The sequence below is a fragment of the Haliotis rubra genome, unplaced genomic scaffold (assembly GCF_003918875.1).
Source record: "Haliotis rubra isolate DU_JTF1 unplaced genomic scaffold, ASM391887v1 Scf1277, whole genome shotgun sequence".
NCBI lineage: Eukaryota > Metazoa > Mollusca > Gastropoda > Lepetellida > Haliotidae > Haliotis > Haliotis rubra.
The window spans coordinates 22,462-37,361 of record NW_025765200.1 but is presented as its reverse complement, the minus strand read 5'-3'; the positions used below and the strand labels follow the sequence as shown (position 1 = coordinate 37,361).

Sequence of the window (14,900 nt, the reverse complement as noted above, 5' to 3'; positions counted from 1 at the left end):
AATGCCTTGTGATGTAACATTGAAAGATTTCTATATCGATTCATTATGTATATTATGTAAGTTTTGTCAGTGAGAGCCCATTATGCCAATTTAATTTAATGCAATCCATTTTAGCCCTACGTACACTGAAAAACATGAAAATATCACACTTGATTTGGATGAAAATGATGAAATGAAATGCATGATTTTGACTTGGTTAAAAAAAGATGCAGGGTCGGAGGTTTAGGATAGGGTCGGTCGGGTTACCGGAAACAGATATTATTATTTTTATGCCCCTGCCATAAATATGGCATATAGGGTTACCCTCGGTGTCCGTCCATATGAAACAGGGAATGTATTCTATCCACTTCTCCACCATAACCGCTCTGTGGAATTCAATGAACTTATACATTGGCTTTCTTGGGACTCTAATGGTGTGCATCTCATATTTTGTTTTTTTATTTTATTGGTTTTTTTTGTAAGTTTAGAGACATTTGAACTTAGGTACATTTTGCTGAATTTCTCTATGATGATGTTGTAATATGGGATGAAGTCTATCCACCTATCCACAAACACTGCTCAACAGAATTGAATGAACTTCTACATGTCTTTTGTCCGATTCGGATTACATTCGATCGGACAATGGTACAAATTTAGTTGGATGTGAAAGGAACTAAGAGGAATCAATTAATTCTTGGAATCAGAAACAGATCAACAGAGAACTACTTCAGAAACACATTAGTTTGGAAGTTCAATCCTCCCTTGGGATCTCATCATGGAGAGTGTTTGGGATCGTTTATAACGGTCAGTGAGACAGGTACTGTATTCATTAATGCATACTCAAATTGTCCATTTGGATGACGAGGCATTACAAACCTTATTTTGTGAAATTGAGGCCATATTGAATGACAGACCCGATTACACAGTTGTCATGTGATCCGAATGACCTGACACCGTTAACACCAAATCATCTGTTACTTCATATAGAGCTGGGGAAGACTTACCCCACAGGCACATTTTCACACAAAGACGACAATACTGCCAGACGAAAGTTACAAAATCCAAGTACAAGTATCTAGCAGATATTTTTTTTGGGTAAGATGGGTTTAAAGAATGCTTACCCATGCTACAAGAAAGACAAAAGTGGTTACTGCCAAAGAGAAATGTATGTATTGGAGACATCGTTCTCCTCATGGATTCCTCTCTCAAGAAGTATATGTGGGCTATGGGGAAAATTGTGGACACTTTTCCAGACAACAAGGCTTTGTTAGCAGTGTAAAGAGAGTGAAGACCATGTCGGCTGAACTGGTTAGATCCTATTGACAAAACAGTTTTGCTTTTGGAAGCAGATAGTGCCTTAAATGAATGTTAAAGGCAATGATCACTGTGACATTCTAGTGACCCTTATATGGAGAGTTACCTAAAATGGACATCCTTGTGTATTTATTGACTGTGGTTGTAGTAGTAATACCATGATAATAATTAATCTTGAAAGTGTTAGTCATATTTCAGATTCATCTGCAGTTACCCATGCTTGTATGGTGAGGGGTGACTGCGAGTCCGAGTAGTCAGTCTCCAAAGCTGGCTTTGTTGACACATGTCTTCGTGGTCCGGTTGTGTGGATTGATGCTCATGCTTTGTTGATCACTGGATTGTCTGGTCCAGACTCAATTCTTTGCAGACCACTGTCATATGGCTGGAATATTGCTGGAGTGCGGTGTGAATCTTAACTCACTCCTCACTTGAAGGTGTAACCAGCTTACATTAACTTCGTGGCATCATACAAAGAACAACATGTCAGTGTACAGTTGGCTACGAGGTAACACTTGTCAAGAGATACATATTTTATAGCATGGCCAGGTTTCATATGGATGTATAATCTCTACATTACTGATTCATTTATTATTTGGCCTGTTGCATTTGTGATTTGTAATTGGTATGATTTAATCGTCCCAATTAGGGGGGAGGCAGTAATATTCACGCCAAAACTGTATATATTTTTGAATTTTTTTGTTTTGTGGGTTTGTATGAAATATGTTATGGTTGACAGAAACGCCTATACTTTTGTTTGTCGTTAAATATTTTTGGCGGGTTGCATTTAGGAGGTGTCAAGGGGAGATAACTTTGGGTAGCTATGTGATTCGTGATCAGTATGTAAGCCTGCTTGCCATGTGAAGCGTGTCAGAGAGCAGATGGTCTACAAAGCGGTATGAGTAACTTTTACATTTTCTGCTTGTCAACACTTTGTGTTATAGGTAATGAAGCTATCAGCAGCATTTCTGCAATATGAATTATTGATATTTCTGCAGTAGTATCTCCACGTTTTCAATACTGTTTGCTGCATTCAAAACTTCGCTTTCGCTTTGCCGAGTTCTAAAAAATAGATTTTCTCAGGTTTTTCGTTTGTTTGGGCTTTCAAAGTCATTAATTTAACAAGTAATAAGGGTTTTACTGAAATAGTAGTCATGTAAGTTTACTAACATTATTCGTCACTGCAGGTAGTTAGAAATGTAAAACTTTGTCAAAAGTGTATCTTTATTGATGAAGTTGAGAATGTAAAATCTTGCGATACTGACAACATTATATGGAACTATAGATTCCCTTATTTCTTCATTGCAGTCAAAATATTGTCGTTTCAATATGAATATGAATCATGATGAACTTGAGAGACACTTGCGTTGAATTGGCCCGTATCTGCTTACAAATCCTATTGACATTTCAATATAAATATGAATCATGATGCACTTGAGAGAAAGAATAAAAAAGCAACTCCTGAACTACAACTATTGCGTTGAAACTGATTCAAAGAACTACAGACTCTAAAGGTGTGCATGTCATAATTTTTTATGCAATTTCTTACTTTTGTCACTTTTACAGATGTTTGAACTTAGTTGAATTTTGTTCTATTCAGCCAGTGTTCGTTCCATCCAACAGGGTGTGTACGTTATCCACTTCTCCTCAAAAACTACTTTATGGAATTCTTTTAGATTACACATGTGCTTTATAGGGACACTAAAGGCGTGCATCTCATATTTTGATTTTGTATTTTATTTATTTTTTTTCAATTTTAATGCCGTTTGAACTTAGATCAATTTTGTTGAATTTCTCTCTGAATATAGTGTTGTAGGGGGTGAAGTCTATCCACTTCTCCACAAAAGCCGCTCAACAGAATTGATTGAGCTTCTACGTGTGTTTCATTGGAACTCTTAAGGTGTGCATCTCATACCTTGTTCATCCAATTTCTTAATTTTGTCACTTCTACAGATGTTTGAACTTAGTTGAATTTGGTTCTATTCATCCAGTTAGTCCCATACAACAGGGGGTGTACGTTATCCACTTCTCTTCAAAAACTACTTTATGGAATTCATTTAGATTACACATGTGCTTTATAGGGACTCTAAAGGTGTGCATCTCATATATTGATTTTGTATTTTATTTATTTTTCCGATTTTAATGCCATTTAAACTTGCATAAATTTTGTTGAATTTCTCTCTGAATATAGTGTTATAGGGGATGAAGTCTATCAACTTCTCCACAAAAACTGCTCAACAGAATTGATTAAGCTTATACATGTGTTTCATTGAGACTCGAAAGGTGTGCATGTCATAGTTGCATAGATGTTTATTGAACTTTGTTCAATTATTGATCTTTATATGTCTTATGAATGTCATCGGGGGCATCCATGTCCCTGGACACAATTTTTTCTTGTTTTGCCTAACCTCCCAGTATCAGCGGCAGACATTGAGGACACCCGAATTACCCTGATTTCTTAAATTTTGAACAACAATGTTTTTTAAGACATCGAAAGCTTCTCTGTAATCTGTCTCTTTTTCTCTTTGTGTGTTTATTTTGTTTAAGTTCAATTTCTGTGTGACACCAAAGTTCATGAAGATGCACTTTAGTCTGTATTTGAGTTAGGAAATGAAATAAATCTGTGAAACGAATTGTGAAATTAATTTCTAGGAAAACGGCAATGCAAACATCGTATGACCGTGGCCATTATTACAATTACAGCACGTCCAAACTGAATTATGGGCAATCTCAGAAGCAGGCGATATGCGAGCGCGACAGCGACCAATGTTCGATAGACATGAATAGATGTTGAGGTTTTAATTGTTTCTAATCATGAAACAGAAGAAGATTTTAAAGTTCTTTAAGAATCTGATTTCGATCCCTATTTATATTTAGATAGTACTGAGGGCTTGCTCAAACCTTTTCGCAACAATCATGTGTACGTCCAGGCTTTTTTTATAACGGAAGCTACGTCCGTGAGCTGTGAACAATGGCTAATGATGAAGTGTACAGGTCAGACATGAAAGTTTGAGGTCAGTAAATAAGCAAAAACACTTACCTGACATTGTTTTATTACGCATGATTTATTAGTGAAGATTGTTATACATTTACAACTTTGACAATCACTTCAAATCCTGCACTTCAAGTCTTGTAATGTTTTGAAGATCAGTTCAACAGACCATAAATTTATGGTACACCTGAAATTGAAATGGCACACTTAAATTGTCATGACAGTGCCCCACTCTAAGTAAACGTAGGCTCAGTATTATTTGTTACACTGCTATACTGAGTCTAACAAAACCTTGTGGAAGGTTGCGTCAGGTAACCTTTGAGCTATCTATGACCGTCCAATCAAACGTGAGACGGTCAAACGGATTTAACCAATCAGACAATGGCTACTATTTAAGGTTTATTACAAAAAGGGGATTTTCTCTTCCCTGGTCAACAACACTGATCTCATAACAAATGAAAACCACCATAGAACACAGATATATGACCTACAGAATATACTCTTTTGGGTTTCTGTTGACATGGATATCATTAGCTAATATTTCCGAAAGCTGATATCCTTCAGTACTGATAAAACGCTATTTTCAGCGACTGTTTACTCACTCTTGTGTTGTGCTCGATGTGCATCACTCGGAAGCGATCGTACGAAAAATAGCATTCAGAATCGTTCAGGTACAAAACGTTTTCGAGGTAAAAGTTCAAGAGGTATGTGCGAATGTCAGCTTTCACGATTTCGTAAGCTGTGTTCTGACTGGTCCATTGAAAAGGTCAGCTGACGCAACCTTCCACAAGGTTTTGTTAAGACTGAGTATAGCAGCTGAGCCTGAGTTTACTGAGACTGGACAGTGCCCATGAGGCATCCATCTAAAGAACTTAAATTCGATCCCTGCACTAACTGGCCATGTCCAAAAGCTGATACATTCATGAAAATTCTTTGTGCCATTTATGTCTACCAAATTCTTTAACTCTTTCAACACCATAAAATCATAAAGCACTTGAGTGAATTTGTTAGATAAAAATAGCGAAAGAATAGTGGATTTTTTTTTAAGGTTGATGAGATACTGCCCACTTTGAAAAAAGTTTTTTCTGACCAAGAGATGTATGCTTACCTAGATTGATGCTCATGAAGTTAAGTATTCACAGCTGGAATAGTGATGACTAGGGGTGTCACGATACACCAATCTCACGATCCGATACGATACGTATCACAATTTTAAGGTCACGATACGATATGTATCTCGATACATAATTTTTGCCTTTTCATAGCATTACCTTACGGCAGCGTCTGCGCTCGCTGATTGGTCCATCAAAATAGTCTAGCCATTCACAAAAGCTGTTAGTTTCCAACCTATTTTTTAAGTATAGCTAGCTACATCTATTTATCTGAGCGGTCTCGTATGAATTTACTATCAAGACTTTGAAGGAGATGGATATAACATAAAAATTTGAATCGATAAAGTTTTAAAATAGGAATCGATACACGCAAGCATGTATTGCGTATCGTATCGTCAGTAAGAATGTATCGATGCATCGATACATTTCGCGTATGACGACATCCCTAGTGATGACTGTAGCCTGAAAAATAAACAAACATCAGAATGTTGGCAAGCAATGTTTTGGTGTTGATTATATTGAACAAAACTCATTTTCTTGTGGGTGTGTCCAACCCACACATCCTAATCAGCACTGGTTTGGGGAAAACCATTGCATTGTACTCATAATGTAAACAGAGATTGATCTTTTATTCTAAATTAAGTACATTGTACAGGCAAAATATGGGAAATAATATGATTTTGTTCAAACTTGATATTTTCATAAATTAAGGCTAGATAAGTGTTTTTGCTAAAAGAGGTAATAATTATTGTCATTTGCTATGAAGCAGGGTAAAGAAACCTGCATCTGAACAGGTCCAGTTAAATCCCTATGGCACTTTAGTTTTATGTCATTATGAATTTGAAAAATAATTTGATTTAAGAAAAAAATGAGGACAAGGGGCCTTCGGGAAAGAAAAGTAAAGATCAAACCAATCAAGTGCTAAATAAATTAAATGGATTTCTAGGCATTATGGCATCTTTCACAAAAGCAGAAATTCAGTGTCATGTTGATCATGTTTTGTTTCACCTACCATAATGTTCACATAGATTTGATCCAACACACGAGAATTTCTTATACTGCAGATCCTTCCAGCTTTGAGCAGAGACGGTGAGCGTCCCATTGACTACAAGGCTATTATGAAGAAGAAAGTTTGTGATGATATCGATCAGTTCTTCACCAAGGCTGAACTGAGCACCTTGTCGGATTATGAAAAGCTACGGCTACGAAACATGAGGAAAAACTACGAGATGATGGCTGAATTAGGTATAATACCTCATTTGATGTTGTTTTATTAGCTTCATATTAGGGAGGTCAGGCTAATTTTGTACATGCATTTTATTACTCAGAAGTGTACATACACTTTTAGTTCATGCATAAGTGAGTAAAAAGCACTTTTCCTTTTTAATTTATGTCAAAAACATTTTGAGATATGAATGTTTTATTAGTGTATATAGCCGCCATTTTGTTTTCCAAGATGGCCGCCATTCAGTGTGGCCACAATGTTGGGATTAAAAAGGGCCAGGGAAAGAAATTGAATAGGTGTTTTTCTATTTAATATATATTATTCATCTGGAAAAAATGTGTTCAAACAATTAAACCATTCATAATCAACTAGTTGTTTGTACTAAAACTCTTAATTTTATACTGTCAAAACATGGAAAAACAGGAATTTGTACGGCCAAGAATAGACAAAATTGCCCAACTTTGAATGGTCTTATACGTGTGCAAATAACTGACAATCAGTTCAAGATTGCTAATGTGATTAAAAACAACATTTGTGCCAATAAATGAAGTTAAAACTAATTAATCCTTCATTATCTATCTAAAATGATATTCCAAATTTTGCTATTTTATCATGTTTCATCTCATAATAGATGTGGCACCATTTTATGGTCCAATGACACGCACAAAAATTAACATAAAATTTCTAATAAAGAAGATATCCTGATGAAATTTGGAAGGCAGGAAGATCTTTCCATTTGCTACATTTGTAGCTACTGCAACACAATATTTACTGCAAGTAATAAGGCTTTATCTCTCTCACAATAAGAAACAACAAACCAGAAATGTGGTTTTGATATATTTTATTCAGTTTCATCGGCACACATCATCCATCTGAAGACTCGTTATTCATTAATGATTTACCTAAGATGACAATGTTCATTGTTAATGATCAAAACAAAGTACAATGACCATACAGTCATCACTATCACCTAGTTTTTATTCACTATTTGAATCCAAATATTCATGTGTAACATAGTGTGAAAAATAGTGAATAATTACCTTAGTAAATAATCTAAAGTCATTTCATGCTCATATTTCATTCATGATACAAGTCTCGATCATAACACAAGTGCATTTATCATGCTTATGTTTTAAAAATAAAAGAAATGATATATATAATAATATGATAAATAATTAATGTTGCCAAACAGAGATAAACTCTCATCCATAAATAGGAATAATAGGATGCTGAAATTTTAAATTTGACAGTAAGAACCAGTTATTTGATGTAAGAGAAGAGCATACCAGTTCAGATAATAAGATCAGGTTATATCTAAACTGAGAACACAGTAGGATCTTTCCATTTGCTACGGTATGAAAGCGGGGAGGGCTCCAACAAAAGACAATGGTTCAGGATAAGGTCGGGATTAGGATACTGAAAGAAGAAATACATCATGTGAAAAATTAATTACTATAGTCTTCACACAATGAATCTAGTTTTTGGTGTTTTTTTCCCCCTCTCATGAAGTATAATTTTCTATTTAGTGAGATGACTTCAGGTCCAGAACAAAATACATATTTATTTTCAACAATGTTCATAATCTACAGATATATGTGATGATAACTTGATAGTAAATACATGGGTAAAAGTTCCCCTAAAAATTGAAAATATTTGGTAAATATTGTTGTTTTGTAATGGTATATCTCACCTATTTTAAGGGTTTTGTGGTTAAAGCCGGTGGGATAGTTCTAAGAACTGCTCAAGGTTTGGTTGCCAAAGAACACCAATCCATGTAAAAAAATTCAAATAAATAAATACATACACCAACCCTCATTTTTTCATTGGTGTAAAAATACAGAGTAGGAAAGTTCAAATCTGTTATTTATGATATTTCGTTACAATTACGTAATTTCTACTGTGAAATTTAATACCATGTTATCATGCTCATGTCAGACAAAGCAAACACATTTTACCAATAACTATTCATTGTGATAATGGTACGAGGGTTAACAAAGCAAACCGGAAGTGACACTGAGAAATAGTTTTCGGTAGTTTCCATGTGTTTATGATAGAAATTCGGTCAGCAATTTATTGGAAGTTAGCTGTATCTTGTTGACATAATCTTATTTCAAGGTCGGTGTGTTTAATGGGAGCAGACAATGAATGCACACAAAAAATGTCGTCCTCAATTAAGTTGTGACGACGTGTAGCAAAAAACAACATGGATTACTCCATAATGATACGAGGACATTCGTTGTCATGAAAACATCAGTGTACATAAAAAATTAGTTTTAAATGGTGTTGTGGCACAGATAAAATGTTTGTTCCATTTATATTTGTCTACAAGAGGCAAAGCCCTTACCTGTCACGTCAGGGCGTGTCAGCAAGTGCTCCACTTTCTCCCTCGTCACCCCCACTACGGACCAAGCCCATTCGATCAGCGACTGTCATGACAGCACTGCTGTGATGGAAATTGGGGTTAATTAGGACCCAGTGTAAACAGAGAGACAACATGTCAGTGATAATAGTGTTTGGAAGGAATTATCAGGATTGAGATTGAACATACGATGTCTTGAATGTTTTGGTTGTTGATACATTGGAAGAGTACACTTTTATACATGGGGAGAGGTAATTATTAAATCGGTATTTTCTTCAATGATTTACCTTTTTATCAAAAAAAGAACTTTAATTCACATCAAAGAAATTAACTTATGTAAGTCTTGTGTTATGTAGGGGTTAACCTGTCACATTGTCCGCTGCCCCCTTCCATAGTGAACTCGTCTGTTTGCGAGTCAGCTCTCATGTCTGCTGTGAGAGAGGGGAAACGATGGAACTCCTTCAGGGCTCCAGATAACTTTTGGCGGTGCTAGTGTACTTACACATCATATTGCAAGTGGAGGTGTACTGAGAATTTTGAAGGAGTACTGACATGTTTTTGTGTGAGCGAGTTGGTGATGTGGTTTGTCTGGACGATTCATCAATCACTATTTCCAACCATGTATTTGTGTTTGAAGATGCCTGAGAAATAACTGTGCGACCGTGTGATGTGCGAAATGTCAGGTCCGACTGGATATAAATACAGGGATAGAAATACTATTTTCTCCAAGTGTGCCTTCAGGCACCAGACAGACATTTTAGGTGTGCCTTTCAGTAATCAAGTGTGCCCACATATTTTTGGAATGATTGACTGTAACAATGGTGATGATCTTTTAAAATCTAATGTTAGTTAACAACAAATCTAACTTTTTCTGTCATCACCGATGTGTCTTCTGCTTAAGATGGCTTTCTTAAGCGTCATCTGTTCTTGAACCATAAGATGGGGTCCATCGTCTGCCACATTTGCTGGCGCTCATCCATCTACCTGCAAGCTTTGTTTTACACTGAGCAACTGTCATGAGAGTGGAGAGTGTTCTTGGCTGCAGCCTAGATCTCCAGTCCATTTTGACTCTCCCCATCATTGAAAACCCTCTCTCACATTCTGCAGATGACACTGCCATCACAAGAGATATTTGAAACAAGGCAAGTATGTTTTGGTACCTCTTATAAACAATGTCTTGTTTCCTTGACCATAGGTCAATGTTAGTCAGATTCTGATTTCTCTTCTGGAGGGCACAAGCTTTAGTCAGAAGATCAGGCAATTCCATCAAACAGGATTCCTGTGTGATGCCTCTTCTTGTGAGGTGGTCAGAGAAATGGTCAACAATCTTCTCAGTCTGGTCCCTACAATAGTTGACCAAGGAACTTTCTTCTGGCCAATTACAAGGGGAGAAAATGTGAAAAGACTCCATTACATCACTATTCCCTTCAAATTCTGCTATCCTGGAGAAAAGAGTTTCTGCTGTGTTTTTTGTCAGACTTTGAAATTCATTAACAGCTTTCTTGATCATTGCGATATGGCTGAAATATTGCCGATGTGACGTTAAATATTAACTCACTCACTCACTCACTCACTCACTCACTCACTCACTCACTCACTCACTCACTCACTCACTCACTCACTCACTCACTCACTCACTCACTCACTCACTCACTCACTCACTCTTGATCATTGTCTCCTTGGAAAGTCCACTTTTCTTTTTATCAAGCTTCACTGTCCTGTAGTACTCCTCATGATCGACTTGCCTGTTTGTGAAATCCTGTGCCATTTGGTCTATGTTTATTCCAGTAGGTTTGACACAAACTGCATGCATTCTTACTGGAATGAGATGTATTGAAGTGTCATTGTCCTGAAAACAATCTGACAAGGAAGCACAAGTTGCAAAATAGAGCAACATCAAGTGCATGAACAGCACAATATCCAGGGACTTCAGACTGTCTAGAATATGTCTTGCCTTAGAACTTGTGTCAGTCTTACTCTGTATTGCAACCTTGTTGCAGTGGGTGCTGATTGCAGTGGATTGCTTTCAGTGCTCTACTTCTGTGATTTGCCCACCTTGTCCCAAATATGTTGAAAGGCCTAATGGTCTTGACACCCAGTGCATCTCCTGTCTCTTGTAGACATGTCCAGTTCAGAGGTGAGTAGTGGTAGAACTTGGAAATATCATCCATCAACTTGTCAAGTGTAGCAAGTAAAGTGAGGTTCTTTCCAGCACTTTTCATTGCAAGTTCCAGTCTATGTGCTATACATGGGATAGGAATAATGTGAGGGACATCATTTCGCCTCGTCCGTCTGTCCGTCCGTCCGTAATCATTTTGTTTCCGGAACATAACTCAAAGACCGTTCGATATTTTTTAACCAAAATTGGTAGATATGTCAAACATAACCTAAAGTGGTGCCTTTTGCTATTTACAGATTATTGTCATTTTTAATTTTTTTCGGTTTCCATGGAAACGTTTTGGACTTAGTCTTACAGAAGGGTAGGCTTCGTTTCTGGAGCATAACTCAAGAACCGTTCAATATTTTTCATCAAAACTTGGTAGATATATCAAACACATCCTAAAGTGGTGCCTTTTGCTATTTACAGATTTTTAGCATTTTTACTTTTCCCGGTTTCCATGGAAAAGATTCGGACTTAGTTGCAAAAGTGAAGGTAGGGCTTCGTTTCCGGAGCATAACTCAAGAACCGCTCAATATTTTTCAACAAAACTTGGTAGATGTATGAAACAGAACCTTAAGTGGTGCCTTTTGCTATTTGCAGATTTTTGGCATTTTTATTTTTCTTGGTTTCCATGGAAACATTTTGGACTTAGTCTCAAAAAGTAAGGATTGCTTTCGTTTCCGGAGCATAACTCAAGAACCGTTCAATATTTTTCAACCAAACTTGGTAGATATATCAAACACATCCTAAAGTGGTGCCTTTTTACAGATTTTTAGCATTTTTTCTTTTCCCGGTTTCCATGGAAAAGATTCGGACTTAGTCCCAAAACTGAGGGGTGGGCTTCGTTTCCGGAGCACAACTCAAAAACTTCTCTATATCTTTCAGCAAAACTTGGCAGATATGTGAGGCAGATCCCAAAGTGGTGCCTTTTGCTATTTGCAGATATTTGTGATTTATTATTTTCTCTGTTTCCATGGAAATGATTCGGACTTAGTCTCAAAAAGGAAGGGATGGGTTTAGTTTCCTGAGCACAACTGGAAAACTTCTTAATATCTTTCAGCAAAACTTGGCAGATATGTGAGGCAGATGCCAAAAGTGGTGCCTTTTGCTATTTGCAGATTTTTGTCATTTATTTTTTTCATAATTTCCATGGAAACGATTTGCACTTAGTCTAAAATCAAGCTGGACTTTAAGTAACTGTCAGATGCTTTGTTCTTTCAAAGATGTGGAGGCCGGGGGGATATGTCATCTTCTGATGACTCTTGTTTAATTTTGCTGCAACGCCACCCTTTCTTCCCATCATTACAGGTGCCCCGTCAGAAGTGAAAGAAACAACACTGTCTTTCCAATTTTAAAATTCCCCATCCTCTGTCAACGCTCTGTTCACAGCATCATAGATGCCAGCGGCATCAGCTTTCTCAACACCTTTAATAGCTAAGAATTTTGTGACAGGTTTAAAGTGCACTTGTTCAATATATCTAACATACACAATTTCCTCTTCAATAACTGAACTGTCTGTACTCCCATCGCACAAAATAGAAAAACAACCAGATTGCCTCACATTATCCATCATATTTCCAGTGATTTCTTGTGCAATAAAGTCAATAAAAGTTTTTGCGTGCTTGTCATTTGCGTAATTGCTGATTAAATCTGTGTCAAAGTTCACACTCTGTAGTCTCAAAAGTTCTTCAAATTCAGTAAATGGCAATTCTCTTTGAGCAAGATGGTAAGCAGTAATGAAAAGTTTTGAAAGTCTATCAATCTCTTTCTCATTTAGAGTTACTATCCCTCTCTCAATACTTGATTCCCCTGCAGGGGTTTTCCTCGAGTGAAAATTTTGGGAGTCCCTTGGACTCAGTCATTCATATTTTGAGAGTCCAATGCCAAAATCTATGAGTCCCAACCTTCTGTTATTTATAACACTATTGACAAAAAACGAATGTCTCTCATTGTCATTATTTATTTAAACAAACACATTTTATGAAATAATATTCATGAACTGTTAAAGTGACATAGCAGTGTTGTTCAATTTCATTGTTCAAACATTGCAGTTAATTCACTGTTCAAATCCAATTAAATTCTGTAAGCAGTAAACAAGAATAAAAGGCTAATTTCAAATGGAATTCCCGAGTCTTTTACTATGTTCAAAGACATACATTGTTTTCCACGTTTCATAACTATAACTATGGTTCAAGACTCATCATTAAAATACAGTGCCAAGCACATTTTGTAAGCAACAAATAAGCATGAAAGGGTAATAACTGTACATACATTCAAGGATAAAAAGGTTTTCTTCCACAACATTGTTTGATAGTTATGGTGCAACAGTCATCATGTCAAATTCAACTTTTCTCAAATTTTGTAAACAGTAAACAGTCATAAAAGGCCAATTTATACATTCTAGACTCTGTGGGACTGTTAAGTGAGATAGTCTTCACTTCACATCATATATCATTTACTGACTCTACACTTCATTCTACTGAACATGGTAGCTGCTTGCAGAAAGTCAAATTCATGAATGTTTGGCCCAACAAGCTTGATAAACATGAGTCGATTGAGCCTTGTTGGATTTAGTCTGTTTCTTGATTTGGTTTTGATGGAGTTTTGTACTGAAAATCCCCTCTCACATGGGGCTGATGACACAGGGATCACAAGAGCAATCTTGGCTAGGGTGACAAAGTCAGGAAACTGGTCAGCGAAATCAGTGATTAACAGCTTCAAGAAACTGTCAAAGTTGAGAGAATTCTTATAAGAATTGACAAAATATTTGAAGTGCAAAAAGTTTGCATTTGTTCTCTGTCTGTCCAGATTATAGTGGTCAATTAAAGTACTGAGTTGATCCACTCCATAGTTCTGTAAATCACGAATGTCAGGATATCTCCTGGGATTTAACACTGTATCAAAACATTCAAGGATGTTTAATTCTTCATCTGGGAATCTCGTTTCTAAATTGTCCACAAGACAATTCAAATATCTCTCTCTGATCCCATTGAAACGATTTCTCATAGGTGCATTGTCAATCACATCAACTCCATTGTAGATGCTTTTCTCTCCTGTTGCTGGCACATTTCCCAGCTTTTGCATTACCTCATCCACCTTGCATGATCCAGTCTTCATCGCCGTGAGCGTTGATTTTGTAGCTTCCACACTGTGTCTGATGTATGACAGGTTGACTGAATCCTTCTGAAATGTAACACTCAGCACACCGATGACAGTTAGGACATCAATGAGAAGAGCCGTAATCAACAGAAACAGACTTGTTGTCAAGAACTTGTACAATGCATCTGATTTTCCCCCAGTCTTGTCAGAGTCTAGTGCCATTACAATGGCATCATGACTGTCAAACACCATCTTTACAGCCGCTTCAACAGATAACCATCTGACTGAAGTTGGTTCTGTTATCTGTTTAGCTTTTCCATGTAGCAATGTTTGCAGTTCTCGGAGCTTGTCGTATCTGACTGAAGAATCAGCAAAAAATCTATACAAGGTGTGGATCATGTTATGATATTGCTCGCAGTACTCAATGCCCTTGGCTGCCTGTGAAACTGCAAGGTTCAACCTGTGAGCTACACAGTGTACTTGAACCAAATGTGGGTTTCTTTGTTTCAGCTTAGCACCAAGTCCATTTAATCTACCAGTCTTGACTGCTGCACCGTCTGTTCCAAGCCCATATATACGTGATAAGTTTGCATCAGTCACACCTTTTCTCCTCAGAAATGTAACAAGGGCACTCTCAATGCCAGCTGCAGTTCCATCAGTGA

At 36.8% G+C, this 14,900-nt stretch overlaps 1 protein-coding gene across 1 annotated transcript in view; it reads left to right on the top strand.

Moving 5' to 3' along the window:
- Positions 1-14,900, top strand: part of LOC124266733 (protein SSXA1-like) — a gene marked incomplete at its 3' end in the record, with an annotated part of 37,448 nt that overhangs the window by 1,587 nt on the left and 20,961 nt on the right. The window contains exon 3 of the mRNA XM_046701522.1: positions 6,459-6,639. Within this exon, the coding sequence (XP_046557478.1) occupies positions 6,459-6,639 (181 nt within the window). The remainder of the gene's footprint in view (positions 1-6,458; positions 6,640-14,900) is intronic.